This window comes from Typopeltis vanoorti, chromosome 25, assembly GCF_054136105.1.
Source record: "Typopeltis vanoorti isolate ZY-2024b chromosome 25, IOZ_Tvanoo_1.0, whole genome shotgun sequence".
NCBI lineage: Eukaryota > Metazoa > Arthropoda > Arachnida > Uropygi > Thelyphonidae > Typopeltis > Typopeltis vanoorti.
The window spans coordinates 40,502,490-40,521,594 of NC_143573.1; the positions used below are offsets into that span (position 1 = coordinate 40,502,490).

Consider the following 19,105-nt stretch of genomic DNA (forward strand, 5'->3'; position numbering starts at 1 on the left):
TCTGTGTGAGATGGTAGACAAGGATCGAAAGTTTAAGGCACATATGAGAACTGTGAGGAAAACAATAATTATGGGCAATAGTTGATAAGTAGAAATAAAGAGGCTTTACTGTACAAAGCTTTGATCAGGATACATATAGGTTATGTACAGATTTAGTGATTTGTGTTTGAGAAGTTGAGGACATTTTGGAAAGGATCCAGAGAAGTCTGGAATGCTGGACAGGAAGAAAAATTAAGGGGATGTCACCTGCCGAAGTTGATGAATAGGAGGAGGAATGATATAAGTTATTGATAGTGATTTGTACCAAATTAATGCTGAAGAGATTTTTTTGTTAGGTTGAGGAGACCGGACAGAACATGAGAACATCTGTGGAAATTGTATAAGGATACATTTGCAAGAGAGTGAAGAACTAGTTTTTTTGGTTGCTCAGTGATGAAATGCATTGCCTAAGAGTGTGACAATATTTGTGAGGACTTCTTGTAATCAATTGACTGATTCCATAGGACATTTATCTCTAATCCAACAACCATTTATAATTCAGAATTTGTACATTAAATGAACAGACATCTGGGTTCAAATATGCTCATCTTTGTAAATGTCAAATCAAAATAGGGTGATTAGAAAAAATCCAAATTCATATACAAATAGATTCAAATTGCCTGTAGTGCCATCCACCATTTGATGAATCCTGCTCTCTCTCTCTATGTACATAAATATGAGACATACTTAAGACCTATGTAGGTCTTAAGTATGTATATATGTACTTATCCATAATGCTGGACCATCCCCAAGAAACATAGAGTTTGCTTCTAGTCACTAATTAGAGTAATTTTTTTTCTAAGCCTCTCTTCAACTTTTTTCATGTTAGTCAAACTCTGGCACAGGGAAGTAGGGGATTCAGATTTTTGATCCTGCAATCCAAGAGAATTTACCATAGAATTCACACTATTTCAGAGTTAATATATAATGTCATAGTTAGGTACAGCACCTTGATAGCATTTGTCTGCCCTACTCTCCTCCCTGATATCTATAAAAAATAATTCATAGCCTTGGGCCAGCTATGTTTGGGGTAAAAGAAAAAGTAGTATATTGGTTACGAATGAAATACATAACCAGTAATAAAGAGGATCTTTGCACATTAGTGGTACAGTAAAGGATGAAGAAGAATGACATGATCTAGCAAAATGTAGATATCTGAGCAGCAGGAATGATGTAGTGTGCCTTCTGGCAATTTAAAAGTAATAATTTAGCAGCACTAATTATCAGGATATTTCTTTCCCCTCTTTACAACAGTTATTAGTTTTCATGGTTAAAAATTTTACATATTTTTAATTTTCCTTTATTATTCATATTTCAAATTGTTCAAATTTTTAGGTATGATCTGCGTATTAAAACTTTCTCATAACTTTTTTAATAACTCAAAATGTATAAGAACAGTTCATTTACTATTGCAGGATTTCTCAAACTTTTCCTACAACAGAAACTTCACAAATCCTGAAATTTTAACGGAACACCTTGGCTAGAGTCGAGTATCATCAGTCTCATATTCAGTGTAAAGCTAAGCGCACACTATTGCTGCAGCGGGCTGTATGGCATCACAAAACTGCAACAGCACACACACTACAGGCATGACAGGCCACAGCACATTGCATTGACTTTGCTTGTGGCCACATGTTTCCTAGAATAGATACCTCTGTACTTCACTCGTGCTCGGAGGTGTTAACAACCGCAGGTGGCTGTCAGCTAGCAGCTGAGTCAAGGCCAGCGCACATGCTGGCCTAAATAGCACAATCCACATGCAAAGTGAGGAGCGCCTGATTTTCAAACATGTTCGAACTTGTCACAGCATTTAAAACTATTCCAGGCTCATTAATTTCGATAATTTTTCATGGAACGCTTATTCACTTTCCACGGAACATAGTTTGGGAAACGCTGCACTATTGGATAAAAAGTATAGATGATTTTATAAGTTCACATTACACCAAGAATATATGCTTCATTAACTGACCTTGCACAGAAAGCAAGATTGCAAATAACCATTTAAAAAAAAAAAAAATGTGTATGAGGAACGTATTCCTTGATAGTGATTTACACCTTACTTCAAAGCACACTATTTTAAAATAACTATTGGGACAGAACTGTATTTCTAAGCAATGTGAATAGTATTATTCATGTTGCTTAGAAATACAACATTGTTTTATTTCTAAGGAAAGTATGACCAAAGACATTGTTTTGTCTTTGGTCATACTTTCCTCTCCTTTATGCAGCATAATATCCACCAGTATGTGATGAATCAGGTATTTTTGATAGCATTTCTTCACAATGATCACTATTCCACATATACTTGATACCTCTGGTTTGGCCCACGCTTAATGTTCCAGTTCATCCCCGAGGTGTGGCATTGGACCAAGATGAGGATGTGTGCAGGCTAGTCAAATTTTTCTATACCATTTTCCTCGAATCATGTAATAAAACCTACAATATAACACGGTGCATTGTTGTATTGAAATAGAAATTAGTCTGTTCCATAGCACTGCCATGGTATCCTTTCAAGCACTACAACCAAAGCATCTCCATACCATTAAACAGGTCCACTACTAAAGTTGGGATGATACATGTGGGCATTTGATCCCCAAACATTGATTATGTTCCTGTTGTTCATCCAGTTAGAAAAGGACATAGCATGATCCATCTCTCCTTATCACAGACTTCCAGTGTTCTGCAAATCAGTTACAGTCCTACTTTTCACTTTTTTCACCATCTAGAGCACAAATACCCAAACATTGAAATTATCTTTCTTGGAAATGTCAGCATTCACAACAAATGACTTCCTTTCTCCAGTTCCACTGATTAAGCTGGTGTAAGTACTGATATTTTTATCAGTAACATTCCTTCACAAATTGTTTGCCTGCCTGATGATACTCTCTAATCCCCTATAGATGTCAGTTCAGAATTCATTGTGGACATCGGTTCTCTTCTTGGTAATTTTGACTGTAACCTTATCCAAGTCACCTTTCCAGCAAAATAGTTTTCATCTAGATACTCTCATAATGTGTTTTGGCTCTATAATAATACAAAATGGAATGAATGATCTGCATGGTTTCTACTCTTGCTTTTTCTTGGACATAGTTCCTTTAATCTGTTGTCAAAAAAAAAAGACATCAGAAGAATCTTGAATAGCTTGTATGACAACAAGACCTCTAGTTCTGATTATGACATCCCATCTATGCTGTTTTTTTTTTTTTCTTTCTCAGACATAAAAGGCAGAAGAATCTATAACAAACAAATGCAATGTGTGGGCAGATTCAGGAACAGAGTAATCTGTTGACATTCTTCTTGAACTGTTAGAGATTGTAGTCATGTGGAAATGCTTCACGGGGAAGGCTGTTCCACAAAATTGAGATGAAAGTAAAAAATAATGCAAGATGACTGGGAATAGCAGGTTCAATGAATACACAGACTTGTAAATGGATGTTGAGCAGCTGTTGAGTTCCTGTAGAAATGGGAGACAGAGACATACTGTATTTACTCGAATATAACTCGCACTTTTTTCCCCAGCATTAAAGTTAAAAAATTGTGGTGCAAGGTATATAGATATATGCGAGGATTTTTTGGAAACTTAAGTTTTTTTTTCAGGAAAATAAACTAAATCGATCTTTATAATTAAATCTTCAGTATCCTTATAATTTATAATTGCTCACATTATTTATAAAATGAATGCATTTAAATTTTAATTATCAACATTAATTTACATGACCGGCCGCTCACCTTCATCATTTGATGTATTTGAATCTTTAGATACATTGCTTCTGTAATTAAATTAAACCAAATAATCATCTACTCAAATAGCATCGTTTTTGCTTCCATCCAGGACCTTAGAGATGCCGGCAATTATTTCTGGTGAAATCATGTCCCAAGCTCTCAAAATCCAGTTGCACAACAGATCCCTGCCACAGTCAGGTCATAGCCGCTGACTATCATCCACTCTGCGTATAACCTAAACCTCACCGCTCCACCCCTGCACAATTCAAGATCAAGTAGAAGTCAGTGCTCTCCCACATTTCCTGTACTGGTTGCTTCCATCTCTATGCATATGATTGGTGCAGTATTAGCAAAAGCTCACGCGACTCAATGACAAAGGCAAGCCATGATTGTTGAGTTGAAATGCTGATTCTCTTCAACTGAATTCCAAAATATCTGAAACTGCGATAATAACATCATTATCTATTTCTTTAGTTTTAAACTATTTTCGTGTGTGGGATATATGCAAAACTTTTTCATTTCTTTTTTTCATGAGATAAAATCAGGGGTGCGAGATATATGTGGGGCAAGTTATATTCGAGTAAACACGGTAATGAATGCTAATTCTGCTGAAGAATGGCCATTGAAATATTTGTAGAATTGACACAATGCAAAAACTAATCTTCTGTGAGAAAGTAGCTGAAGAGAGTCTGTAAGAAGTGCCATTAATCAACTGAACTGCCCTTTTCTGAACATCAAAAAATTTTAGGGGTCTTAGGTGCACTACCCAGACTTCAGCAGTATTCCACTGTTGATTGGATTTGGGATTTATACAGAGTAAGTAACTGTTCAGCAGAGAAGTACCTCCTTGAACAGAAAAGGATGGCAAGTTTTCTGGAAGCTGATGATGCTGCTGACGAGATGTGATTGTGCCAGAAAAGGTTTGGAGTAAGAGTCAGTCCAAGAGGAGAGAGAGAGAGAGAGAGAGATTTGGTCTTACTGTTGAGCTGATCATTGTCAAAAGTAAGTGCAAATTTTAGGTCTTTTATGCATGAAAACAAATAAAACTGTGTTTTGGAAGCATTGAGGTTGACTCGGTTGCTTTCACTTCAATCAAGGATACCGAGAGATCAGTGGCACTTATTACAGATGGTCTTGGAACTTGAGATATTTGAGCACTGCAAAGCTCATCATGTGAGTATGATGAGTGGAGTGTGCTGTCGTCTATCTCATACTCTGCCATCTATCCTTCAGGATAGATGGCAGAGTATGAGATAGACGTATGGAAAAGTATGAGAAAGAGTATGGAAAATAGCCTATATCTAACTACACCAAAAGAAAGGAAATAAAAGCCGATCATCTGATTGTTATCCCTTTACACTCACCTCAGTTTTATTGAAAATGAAGAAAGTCATCAACAATCAACTCTTTCTCCACCTAGAAGCCAACTAGTTAATTAGTGACCACCAATACGTCCACCACTCTTAGTCCATGGCAGGCCCATGTGGTCTCTCTAGATATTTCCAGTTTTTATCAGGTCCGGCACAAAAGACTACTTAACAAATTATCAACATATGGGCTACTTTCCAACTGGATTGCCAATTTCCTTTCTGATGATTCATTGCATGTCATGGATAATGATTTCCTCAACAGTTCCAGAGTATACCATGGTTTGTGTACCCTGGAACTGCAACTCTTGTAATACCCATCTGTCGTAAGCTGGAAGAATTTCCATAATCAATTCCTTAATTAGTTACTTAGAGGAAATTGGAGTTGGAATTATCCTTATTTCTTTTGTGTCTGATAAAAGACAAACTTATAAGATGTAACTGTGGTTTAAAGCACTGCTTGCTGTGAGTGTTATCTTCTTCTTGAGATTTCATCTCTACACTTCTCTTCATAATATCTGTTATTATTATACATAAACATTCCTTCTTTCTTCTTTTTGAACATTGCATCTTAACAGAAAATTAATTCATAAGAAACCAAAATATTGACCTTTGTTAAAAAAATTATGGTTACTAATCTCAATACTAATCTTTTTGAACACCATTGCTTTCAATACCATTCTGCATTACTTATCAGGGAAGGCTATTCAGTAGCATATATATAACGATGAGCATTCCTAGTCTTGCTAAAGCACCAAGCATTGAAAAATAAATAAGATTAATAAGTCAAGCTATTTGCACTCAAAACTTACAATGTTGCATTATTTTACAGCTTTATATCCTGATTACATTGCATTTTGCATTGATATGGCAATAGCTGGAAAAGCCCAGAAGTATTCAAGTTTTCTTCATTATAGATGGATGTATATAATTTCATATACATCCAGCATATGACCAGCCTTTAGAACGGTTTGATTAAATAAATAAATCAACTTAAGGCACTACAGCTTGGTGCCTTATCAAGACTAGGAATGTTCATCGTTTTATATATATATGCTACTGAATAGCCTTCCCTGATAAGTAATGCAGATGTAATGATATAATGCATATGCTTGAGTACTGATATTAATAAGCAGCATAATTTAAAATAATTAAATAATTATGTTCTTCTTAATACTGTATCTCTTATATACAGTTGTGTTGAATCTTCTTTAATTATATGTTTAATTCAATTTTATTTTTATTTTATTTTATTTTTTTGCAGATGCATTTTATAATTTAAGATGATTTTCTTTTATTATTTAAAGCATCATTATTACTCATCATGATTTTAGTTAGAGCTCATCTTTTTTTAAAGTTTCTCTTTTTCACATTTTTATATTAGTTGAAGATTCAGCAACTTCAACAGACCCTTGAAGCTGCTCAGCAAAAGGAACTGCAATATAAAGCAGCTCAAGAGCAACAACAGCAGCATCAGCAACAGCAGCAACAACAACAACAACAGCAGCAGCAGCAACAACAACAACAGCAGCAGCAGCAACAACAACAACAACAGGCCTTTCTTGAAAGGCAGAATGTAGTCAGACAGGTATTAACTAATCAATTTAATATTAAATTCTGAGAAGCTTCACTAAAAGCTGGATTTAGAACCAAATTGATTTTTAGAATATAGACTCATTAAGTGATTATATGTTTATTATTAAGAACCTATGTTTATATTTAGTTATCTATATTTAGGTTTTTAGTATAGAACTAGGGGAGAGGAATAAATATATGACAAAGGAATATAAATAATCTTTGTGATGCATATGATATTGTATTAATTGCTGAGAGAGAAAGAGAGAGAGTGAAGATTTGCATGCAGTAATGAATCAAATACACAGTGAAAATTATGGCCTTCTATTTAAATTTAAAAAAAAAATGTTCAAGTTATCATAGTAATCAGAGGAAAATATATCCCAAAGTTAAAATTTAATTAATAAACCAAATTATACATGTCAGATGCTATACTTACCTAGGACATTTAATTAAAAAGGGTATAAAATGCAAAAGAGAGGTTCAGGTCAAGAGAAAGAGAATAACACATTTTGCAAAATCAACCTTTAACGGAATAAAAAATATACATACATGAAGAGAAATCAGCAAATAGACTAGATTAAGAATGATTAAATGCTTTATTTGGCCTACTTCTCTATGGAACAGAAACATACACTACTTGGAAAGAAGTCAACAGACACCATAACTAGAGTAGTATAATAAAATAGATATAAGAATGTATGATTTTAAAATTAAAAAAAAAGTTATATTTGCAATTAATAAGGATCAGACTTTCACAAATTTCTGATAAGGAAACAGTCATTCTGGTTAGGACAGTGTAGTGATGCTTCAGCATTCTCGTTAAATAATCACGTTTAAAGGGTATTGATGAAAAAGATGTTTCTTTAATCAGAAGATTCTGTCAGTGTCAATCTGCTGAGCTAAACCAGACTACTTGAGTTGTTTTTTTTTTAATACGGAATATAGGATTTATGTTCTTACTACTGCTTCTCAACGGACCTGTTTTTGTCCAGTGCATGAGAGAAGACAATCAAAAGGATCCTGGTAAACACGAGGGGAAAATAAAGACTGCTTATCCTTAGTATAAGTTAGCATGTTTTGTTTTTTTAGGATCTTTGAAATTGATTCAGAGATTCCAACAATATTTGGAACTCTGCATGCAAGGTCAGAATTTTTAGGAAGGCTTATATGTATTAATGATATGCCGGATTTTCTTTAGACTGTAATCATTCTACAACATAATTCCTTGAATAGCATCAAAGTCTAGTTTAAGGTCATAGAGATTGGAGCAGAGGACCTCTGCTTTATTCAGAAGCATTCTGATTGTGCCTATTTTTGATATGGGTGATATACAGAGTCTTGTTTATATATCAACTCAGAAGTGTTTACAATATACTAATGTTACAACATGCCACATGAACAGTGGATAAGAAGGATATCCAGAATTGCTAATATTTCATCCTTTTAATTTGTTATGGTGAATTTGGTAGGAGAATGTAGACTTGATATTAAGGAAGGATTTTTGTAGGGTAGAGCAGATTCAGGATCCCATATAATGAAGACATCTCCCCCCACACACACTTAACATGCACAGAATAATGATTAAAGTTGTATTGGGATCAATAATAAGTCTTCTAGATGCCCAAGGTGGAAGTATGTTCAATGTGCATGTGAATTTTGTTTTTACAGATTTTAAAGTAGCCAGAATTTACGATGAATCAAACATCCTTGAAGTATTGAATAATTACTTTGAAAAATTGCTAAATGAAACAAGCAGTGATAGCACAGTGGTAAAAAACACTCAACAGGCATACAGTCAGGAATACATATCCATACTTGAAATAGAAAAAGCCATCAGAGGCTTGAAATGTGGAAAGGCAGCAGGACTAGATGATATTCGACCAGAAATGCTGAAGTATGGTGGTATAAACGTCTTACAGTGGCTGCACTACATAGTTCAGAATGCCTGGACAGAGGGATGAATTCCAGACGATTGGAGTAGAGCTCTCATAGTACCCATATATAAAAAAGGGAAATAAAACTGAATGTGAGAATTACAGAGGTATTTCCCTACTGAGTGTTCCTGGTAAGATTCATGCAAGTATACTTGAGAAACGGTTGAGAAGAATTGTGGAAGAAAAGCTTGGTGAAGAACAAGCTGAATTCAGGCCAAATAGAAGCTGTCAAGATCAGATCTTCACTTTACGACAAATAGTTGAGAAATTATAGGAATATAACAAAGATCTGTATTTCAGTTTTGTAGATCTGGAAAAGGCATATGACAAAGTGCCAAGAGAGAAGCTATTCAATACACTACAGTTATATGGTGTCAATGGTGCATTATATCAAGCAATACTTAGTCTTTATTTGAGTTGTAAGTCAGCAGTTAGAATTGAAGGAAGTACAGGAAGATGGTTTAATGTTAAATCTGGTGTAAGACAAGGATGTATGATTATCTATATGGATCACATTATGAAGGAAAGTGGTATTAAACATGATATCAAAATTGGAGATGTTAACATCAGCTCTTTGCTTTATGTGGACGATGTTATATTTCTAAATAAATCTGCTACAAGTCTGCAAGATTCCCTGACTAAATTAAATAACTGTTGTAATAGATATGGTATGAAGGTCAGCAATAAAAAGATAAAGACAATGAAAATAGGCAGAATCATTGAAAATGTTAAGCATGTTGTGAATGGAGAACCTGTGGTGCAAGTAAAACATTTCAGCTACTTAGGCACAATTTTTAGTGAAGATGGTAAATTAAATATGGAAATAGACAACGGAATCAAAAAAGCTGGTATGGTAGAAAGTCAATTGAATAAATTCATATGGAATAAGAGAGAAATTAGCTGTATATAAGACAGTATTCAAACCAATTTTAACTTATGGATCTGAGAGCTGGGTCAGAAGTAAAACACTTGACCAAAGACTAGAGACCGCAGATATAAGAGTCCTGAGAAAGATTAGAAGGGTGAACAGATGGCATCGATGGCAATATCATATTAAAAACAAGGCTATTAGGAAAGAACTTGACATTGTCAGCATCCAGGAATGCATTAGCAGAGCTAATCTCAGGTGGTATGGGTCACTTAAACAGAATGGGAGAGGAAAGATTAGCAAAACAAGTGTTCTCTGCCAGGTTGGCAGCAAAATGACCCAGAGGAAGACCAAGATATAGGTGGATTGGTACGGTATAAAGTACCTTAGATGATAGAAATATAAGATCTGATAATATTGGAGTTTTGACAAGTAACAAGCTGATTTGGAGGAAAATTGTAGATAAGTTAGTAATGTAAATTTTTCATGTAGTACTATCATATCCTGTACACCCCTTGAAGGTACATGGCAGGAGTTTGATGATGGTGATCAAACAGTTTGACTATATCTGGTGGAAATTCTTGAGACAACAGTTGAAGGGTTTCAGTGAATCATTAATAAACGAAGAGTGAATGTCAAAAATTACTAATATCTGTAGGTTGTAAGGATAAGTTCTTAATTTCTGTCAAAAATCTTATGAATTTTTCATGAACAAATGAGAGTAGGCAGTAACAGCTACCAACTACCAACCTACCTCTTAGTGAAATTGTAAGACTGGAAATTTGGTAAGTGGTAGGTTGCTAAGAAAGTCAACACAATGAATGATTGGTCTGAAGAGAACACCTGATTTTTGAATTTTTGGTAGACAGTAGAAATGAGGAATTCTACCAAAATGAGTCTTTTATTTCCTGGTAGTTTCACTATCCATCCACTTCAACTTATCACAGTTTCCGTAGTGTAGTAGTTGCTATGTCCGCCTCAATTGCACAAGGTTTTTGGTTCGTTTCCAGTAGAAACAGGTTTTATTGAAAATAATCTCAAAGACTCTTCTTCCTAATCATATGTATGAGCTCAATGTGAACAAGGTTTTCAACTTCACCAACAACTGGAATAAAAACACCAAAGCAGTGACAAACCATCAATTACAAAAGAGGAATACTAGTGTAGAGATTTAAAAAAAAAAAAAGCTAATAGCTATCTTTGGAAACCAGAGTAAAAATACTGCACACTGTTTATGTTATTTTATTACACAAATAAAACACAGCACACTGTTTCTCAAACAGTGTGCTGTGAGAGGGCCAGAGGTGTGCCATCAAATTTTGATTATAAAAAATATCATCATCATCATCATCATCAAATTCCTGCCATGTACCCTCAAGGGGTGTACAGGATATGATAGTACTACATGAAAAATTTACATCATTACTAACTTCCTATCTACAATTTTCCTCCAGATCAGTCTGTTACTTGTCAAGACTCCAACATTATCAGATCTTATATTTCTATAGTCTAAGGCACTTTTTACCATATAAATCCACCAATATCTTGGTCTTCCTCTGGGTCGTTTTCCTTCCAACTTGGCAGAGAACACTTGTTTTGCTAATCTTTCCTTGCCCATCTGTTTAAGTGACCATAACACCCGAGATTAGCTCTGCTAATGCATTCCTGGATGCTGACAATGTCAAGTTCTTTCCTAATATAATCGTTTTTAATATGATATTGCCATTGATGCCATCTGTTCACACCTGTAATCTTTCTCAGGACTCTCATATCTGTAGTCTCCAGTCTTTGGTCAAGTGTTTTATTTCTGACCCAGCTATCAGATCCATAAGTTAAAACTGGTTTGAACACTGTCCAGTTTGTATACAGCTAATTTAGTGTTCCAACTAATTTCTCTCTTATTCCATATGAATTTATTCAGTTGACTTCCTACCATACCAGCTTTATTGATTCTGTTGTCTATTTCCATATTTAATTTACCATCTTCAGTAAAAATCGTGCCTAAGTAGCTGAAATGTTTTACTTGTTCCACAGGTTCTCCATTCACAACACAGTTGACATTTTCAATGATTCTGCCTATTTTCATTGTCTTTGTCTTTTTATTGCTGACCTTCATACCATATCTATTACAACAGTTATTCAATTTAGTCAGAGAATCTTGTAGACTTGTAGTGGATTTATTTAGGAGTATAACATCCGCATAAAGCAAAGAGCTGACATTAACATCTCCAATTTTGATATCATGTTTAATACCACTTTCCTTCATAATGTGATCCATATAGATAATGATAACAGTGGGGATAATGTACATCCTTGTCTCACACCAGATTTAACATTAAACCATCTTTTTGTACTTCCTTCAATTCTAATGCTGACTTTACAACTCAAATAAAGTATTGCTTGATATAATGCCCCATTGACACCATATAACTATAGCATATTGTATAGCTTTTCTCTTGGCACCTTGTCATATGCCTTTTCCAAATCGACAAAACTTAAATACAGATCTTTGTTATATTCCCATGATTTCTCCACTATTTGTCGTTAAGTGAAGATTTGATCCTGACAGCCTGTATTTGGCCTGAATCCAGCTTATTCTTCACCAAGCTTTTCTTCCACAATTCTTCACAACCATTTCTCAAGTATACTTGTATATATCTTACCAGGAACACTCAATAGAGATATACCTCTGTAATTCTCACATTCAGTTTTATTTCCCTTTTTATATATGGGTACTATGAGAGCTCTACTCCAATCGTCTGGAATTCATCCCTCTGTCCAGGCATTCTGAACTATGCAGTGCAGCCACTGTAAGACGTTTATACCACCATATTTCAGCATTTTTGGTCGAATATCATCTAGTCCTGCTGCCTTTCCACATTGCAAGCCTTTGATGGCTTTTTCTACTTCAATTATGGATATGTATTCCTGACTGCATGCTTGGTCAGTGTTTTTTATCACTGTGCTGTCATCACTGCTTGTTTCATTTAGCAAATTTTCAAAGTAATTACTCCATACTTCAAGGATATCTTTTTCTCCTGTTTTCATGTCACCTTTGTCATCTCTAACTCCTTTTACAACACTCTTTCCTCCATTCCTAAGCTTCTTCAACAACCTCCAGAATATTTTGCCACCTTCTTGATATTTATTTTCATGTTCTTGCCAAAGTCCACCCATAACTTTTGTTTAGCTAGTTTTACACAGTATTTAGCATTCTTGCATTTGTCTCTGTATTCTCTAAGGGCACAAGCTGACTTATTTGACAGGAACTTTTGATATTTCAAATCCTCTGTAAACTCTGGTGTCCTGCACCAGGGAGAAAACATCACTATCAACAATAACATAGTCAATGAGACTTTTCTTATTCCTAGCCTCTTCTCTCCATGTGAATTTGTGCAAATTTTTATGTTGGAACATGGTGTTAGTAATAACCAGTCCATGTCCTGAGCAGAAATCCAACAGGTATTTGCCATTATTATTAGCTTTGCTCTTTTCTCCAAATTTTCCCAAAACATTTTTGTATGGCTGATAATCACTTCCTACCCTGCTATTTAGATCCCTAACAAGGACCAACTTTTCCTTTTTCGTTGTGTCAGTTGCTTTCTCTAGAGGCTCAAAAAATTCCTCCACTTCTACCTTAGTAGAACCTTCTGTGGGACCATAGGCACAAATAAGTCTCATTGTCCAGTTCCCCATTCTGATATTTACCCAAATCACTCTATTTGACACTGCCTGCATTTCAAGAAGATGAGCCTCGTATTTTGTGTTGAATACTATGGCTATCCCTTCTTTTCCTTGATTGTCATTGCCTGAATATAACAATTTGTATTTATTGCTCAGAAAGATCTCACCAGTTTTTGTCTTTTTTGTTTCAGTCACCCCCTATTATGTCAATCTGGTACTTATCTAATTCCTCCGCTAGCTCCATTTCTTTGCCATCCAGACTTCTTATGTTGATAGTACCGATCTTTAACTCTGGTGATGTTGAGTTGGGATGTGTTTTCAGATTTGTTCCAGTAGCTGACTTTTTGCTGTTCGCTGTTCCCTGGCGAAAGCAACGTGGGCCTTGTTTAACCGGGCGATACCCCAGCCGGCATGAAATTTTGTCATGTTGTACCATCATTTTGTATTTTGGTTTAAGCCAATAAGAATACAATTTGGTCGGCTAAATCCCAAATTGCCAGCCCATCCTCGTTTGTTCAATATCCAGGTAGATACCCAATAGGGTGCACCACGAGATGGTGAGGATTGGACATTAGGTCAGAAGCCCTGGTCGGTTCTCCACATTCCTTTAAAGGCTATGTGGAGGTCTCCTCTCAGTTATACAGCTTTGACCCTTAAGCACCAGTAAAAAAATTTTTGTCCCAATTGCAGTGCACTTTTGCCTATTTATACAGTTATAAAATATATATTTTTATATAATTATATACTTGTATCAAAACTTTCACCAGTATTTATTAACATTGGTTTATTTTGTGGCAAGTGCTAAATTAAAGCACCACTGATTGACCACCAGTAATATGATAATGATTACTTCATCAAGTAACACAGGTATGCTTCAACAGAAATTTGCATTTTCAAGTGTGGCATGGTCTGAAAAAGTTTGAGAACCACTGGCATATGGAATGTGCATGACCTATGCATGGAAATGTACTGCTTAGGTTGTTCCAACCTCAGCAGTGTACATTTCCATCTTCAGCCCTCAAAACCTACTTGTCCTGACAGAAACTGAAATTTCACCTTCTTCAGACAACACATCCTTCAACTCAAGAGTGGCATTTGTGCATACATTCACTCTGATATACCAAGTCACAGAACATAGAATCACTCGATTATGACCTTCTTTGGCTAAAAATCTCTCTGCCTCGCTAGCCGATTCATATGCATTCTCTGTTGCTCTTCCAATGCCACCAATCTGAAAATTTTTAATTCCTCTCCTAAAATGTTGATTTTCTTCAGTCCACGTTTGCTAACAGAGATTTTAATGTTCACATTATCATTTGTGCAGTTGAGAAAGAAAGCCAAATGATAATGTGAACATTATCATTTGGCTTTCCTTTTCAACTGCACAAACCAAACATGCAGAGATGCAATACTGAGACATTTGTTATCACAAATGATCTTACACAAATTGTTCACATATCTATCAGAATACCAGATAACCATTCTCCAAACACCCTAGACATCTTTTTCGCTAGTGATCCCTCCAAGTATACTATGAAGGTTGTATTTCCTTTAGATAATTCAGACTACAACTTTATACTTATCACTTCACTCACCAAGCAACACTTACGCAGCCACTTCCAACCAAAAGTTGTTTCTATTTAACAACTTTCAAGTTTAGAAACATAACAAAAAAATATATAGAATTTGGATATGTTAATTTTCATAATATTAACTGGCTTTTCTTCCCTGCATAGACCAATGTAGAGATGCTATGCTGAGACATTTGCTATCACAAAAGTCTCATTTTGTGACCGTACACAAAAAACCCATAGAAAAAGCCAGTTTCCTAGCTTCATACATTTTCCTCAAATGTATGCATTACTCATTTTGATAAAAGACTGCCAGGAGTTGTGTGGTATTGTAAAGATGCCAAGTTGGATGACCTTCATGACTTCAGTGCCACATTCCCTTGGACTATTACTTTCAGCCTTCTGACTCAAGTATATGCACTGAACACACCACTGGAAATAGTCCTCACTGCTATAGAAATCTATATTCCACATTCCCCACTGAATTCCTATCCTTTAACTAAGCTTTGGTTCTTCAGAAGGAGTACCAAGACTGTACAAATGAAGAACTCCATCTCTCCATTCTGCTTACACCAAAGCCTGAAAGAACTGCAAGAAAACCATCAGTGGATTGAAAACTAATTTCAAAAGAGCTAAAGCAGGAATCTTGCATGATGCCCAAATGGCAGTCACTCCTTTTGGTGTCTTGTCAAGGAAATTGGCCATAATTTAGTCCAACTCTGCTCCCTTCCCTATTGTACCCAGATTGCTCTATTACATCAAGACTCACAAAAAAAACCTGTCTTCTGCCAGCATACATTTTCTTCAGATGTATGCATAACCCCTTTTGATAAATAACACCCAATCATTTCAAACACCCACTGTCCAGAACATTTGCATTCCAGAATTGATTCCTGGTATCTGTCCTACACCCTGGAAATTAGCCCATGTATAATCCATTCTTAGGAAGGATGATAAATCCTTACCATCAAAGTACTGCTCAATGTCTCTCTCTCTCACACACACACCTCAGTCTTCTCCCAAGTAATGGAGAGAACCATCAACACCAGACTCCTACACTACTTTGAAGGGGGAGGGGGGAGATACTCAACTAATAAACAACTGCCAGTATGTATTCTGATAATGTCAGTCAATAAGGGTTCTGTTCAGCTATGTCCCCTACCTCTGGATAAGTACCATGGAAAAGTTTAACACATCCCAAGTGGTTGCACTTGATCTTTCCAAAGCTTTTTACCAGGTCTAGCACACAAGAGTTCTCTTTAAGAAGTTCCCATCATTTAGTCTCCCTCATGACTTCTGCAACTGGGTTCCATCTTTTCTGTCAAGATGCATCATTTCACCTGATGCTGGATTGTTTCTTATCTTCTAACTAATATGGGAGGGTCCTACAGCTGCATCCCCCCAAGAAGGACACAGCTACAAATGTTGATATCCCTTAAAATAGTATATTCAATGCAGAAGAAAGCAGTTGAATTGATTAGTGACCTGTCTGTCCCTTACCAATTCACTCTACTCACTTAAGTGTTTAATTTCTGTTTTGCATGCACATTGTTATGTTTATCGATATTTTTATTTTTCTTTCTCTACCAAATCCATTGAAATCATCACACGCATAATGCCTTATGTGTGATGTCACATGTGCTCTCCAATTTGTGTAACTGTTTTTAAACCATTACTTCATTTAATACTAGCATAACCTTTCTCATCTTGACAAAGCTGGACAGTTACAGCTAGCGAAACTAGTAGACGATTATGTATAAATGTTTATTAAATCCATGGTCTTAAAAATCAAATAGTATATTTCAATTTCATCAACATTGTTTTATTTTATTTATCCTAAGACCAACTTTTTTGGCTGTTTCTATAAGTGTTGTTGTTTTTTGTTCTATGTTGGTGTTTCTGTGAAAGTAAGCAGATATCATCTACAAAATCTAGATCATGGAGTTGGTTTTGAAGTAACCATTGTAATCTTGCATTTCTATGGGATAGTTTTCCCATCACCCAGTCCATGATAGTTAAAAACACATAGTAGAGAGAAAGTATACAACCTTGCCTTACTCCTGTCTTTGTTTTAAATGGTTCTGAGAGGTATTTCCATGTATTACTTTAATTTCTAAACCTTGATACATTTTTTTAATTATTCTTACTATTTTTTCTGGGAGGTCATAATGTCTAAGTAGTCTCCATAGGGAAGATCTGTTTATACTGTCAAAAGCTTGTTCAAAATTGATAAAATTTAAATATATAAGCTTGCCTGCTATTCCAATGATTGTTCTATGATAATTCATAAAGTAGTAATGTGGTTGGTGCATGATCTATTGGCTCTGAATCCTGCCTGTTCTAGTCTTAGTTGTTTTTCTATTTCTCTTTTGATTCTTTCTAATATTATCCTTGCTAGTATTTTACTTATAATACTCAGCAATGTTATGCCACTCCAATTTTTGCATTCAGATAGGTTCCCTTTTTTGGGATAATTTAAGCAATAATCGAGTATTCCATTCTTTAGGCCACTCTTCTTTCTGCCATATCTCATTTAGTAAGATATAATCTCTATCTCTCTGCTATAAGTTTTGGATTTGTTTGTAGCATATAGCCTATGTTATCTTCTCCCGGTGCTTTACCTGTTCTGATTTGAGTTATTGCTTTTGTTATTTCGTTTATATTTTATATTTATTGCTGGATATAAATTCAAATTTATATCCAGCAATGCATTTTGTTCATTTAATTCTAGGCTCTGGTCACCATTGGTTGTTTCTTGAAATTTCTCCAAGAAGAATCCACCCATTTATTTATCTGTTCTTTTTCATTTAATAATAGTTTTCCTTCTTTATTGTATATGAGAACTATCCATTTATTTCTTTTCCCACTTAATTTCCTTATACAGCTTTCTAGTATCGTTTGTATATGCAGCATCCTCTGCCTCTTGTGCCAGATTCTCTATGTATTTTCTTTTATCATTTCTTGTGCTTCTTTTTATTTCCTTGTTAATTGCTCTATATATTTCTGCTTGTTCTTGTGTAACATGTTCACCAGTATGTAACAGTTTTATTTCTCTTTTATTCTATCTCTCTCTCTCTCTCTCTCTCCTCTATTTTTAATTTAGTGTTTGGTGATATCCATTCTTTGCCTGTATTAGTTTGAAATTCCAATATTTTTTCTGATGTGCTTATTAGTATGTCTTTAATCTTTGTCCATTTTTCTTCTATGTTATCTCCTCTTTTTTTTTGAGTTTATCCCATTTATCCTGTAGAGTTGTAAATTTATTCTAATCTCTTTGTTTTTGAGTTTTTCAGTTGTAAACCTCTTCCTATTATTCATTGTTTGTTTATTTTTAAATATTTTTACTTTTATGGTAGCTGTTAGGAGAAAGTAATCTGAATATGCCTCAGCTCCTCTTTTAATTCTGACATCCAGGAGTGGTTTCCTCCAATTCCTTGTTATAAGTATATGGTCTATTTGGTTCTTTGTCTTCCTGTCTGGTGCTATCCATGTCCACTTATGCATTTTTTTGTGTTGGAAAAGAACTCTCTCCTATTACAAGCTGGTTGAACACACAAAAGTCTATAAGTAACTCTCCATTTTCATTTATTTCTCCTTCTGCATACTTTCCCATAACAGTTTCTTTATTAGTATTATCATTTCTGAACTTAAAGTATGCAAGTATTTTGTTTATTGTTCCTATACTTCCCTGTTACATGTTATAAAAATTATCCTTTTCTTCCTGGATCAATTTCTAAGGTGTCTGTCAATTTCTTCTGCACCTGCTTTCACAGAGGTGCCTCATGTTCGTGGCAGTTTGTATTCTATTTTCGTCATCTGGTATCACATTTTGGAAGGTTTCAATTTGCATAGCAAAATTTTTTTTCTGAGACTGGATTTCTAGCCCTACCCATTTATCCGGGCTTAGGATCGGCATGCCAAGTTTTCACTCAGCAAGGCTGGGTTTGATATTGCCATATCTTATTATTAATATTCTTATTCTACATTTCCTTCATGACTTCTCTCTCAAGTGTTGATGTCAATAAATTTTGACATGAACTTCCTTCTTTATTACTCAGTGCTAAATTTCTTCTTCCTCCAGACTTGTCACCCTTCAAATATATACCATTAAAATTTCTGATACAGAACATCTTTCTTACATTTACAAAAGCTGACAAAGGAGGAACTGTAGTAGTTATTTGATATCACAGATTATAACAAGAAAATTACTCTTCTCTTACTTGATAGAATTACCAAGGGATTGAGCATGACACCACAAAGAGCTAAATCAGAGAATTGAATTTTTTCTTCATGTCTTTGTTAATTGGGATGAAGCAAGAAATTATTCATTTTGGTAAACCC

General features: G+C 35.1%; 1 protein-coding gene across 4 annotated transcripts in view; it reads left to right on the forward strand.

The window, feature by feature from the left end:
• The window catches only part of LOC150092679 (mediator of RNA polymerase II transcription subunit 25-like), a 616,627-nt gene that overhangs the window by 578,751 nt on the left and 18,771 nt on the right, over nt 1–19,105 (forward strand). For all 4 annotated transcript variants that reach the window (XM_090414304.1, XM_090414306.1, XM_090414307.1 and 1 more), the window contains one exon: nt 6,514–6,717. In XM_090414304.1, coding sequence (XP_090270430.1) covers nt 6,514–6,717 — 204 coding nt within the window. The remainder of the gene's footprint in view (nt 1–6,513; nt 6,718–19,105) is intronic.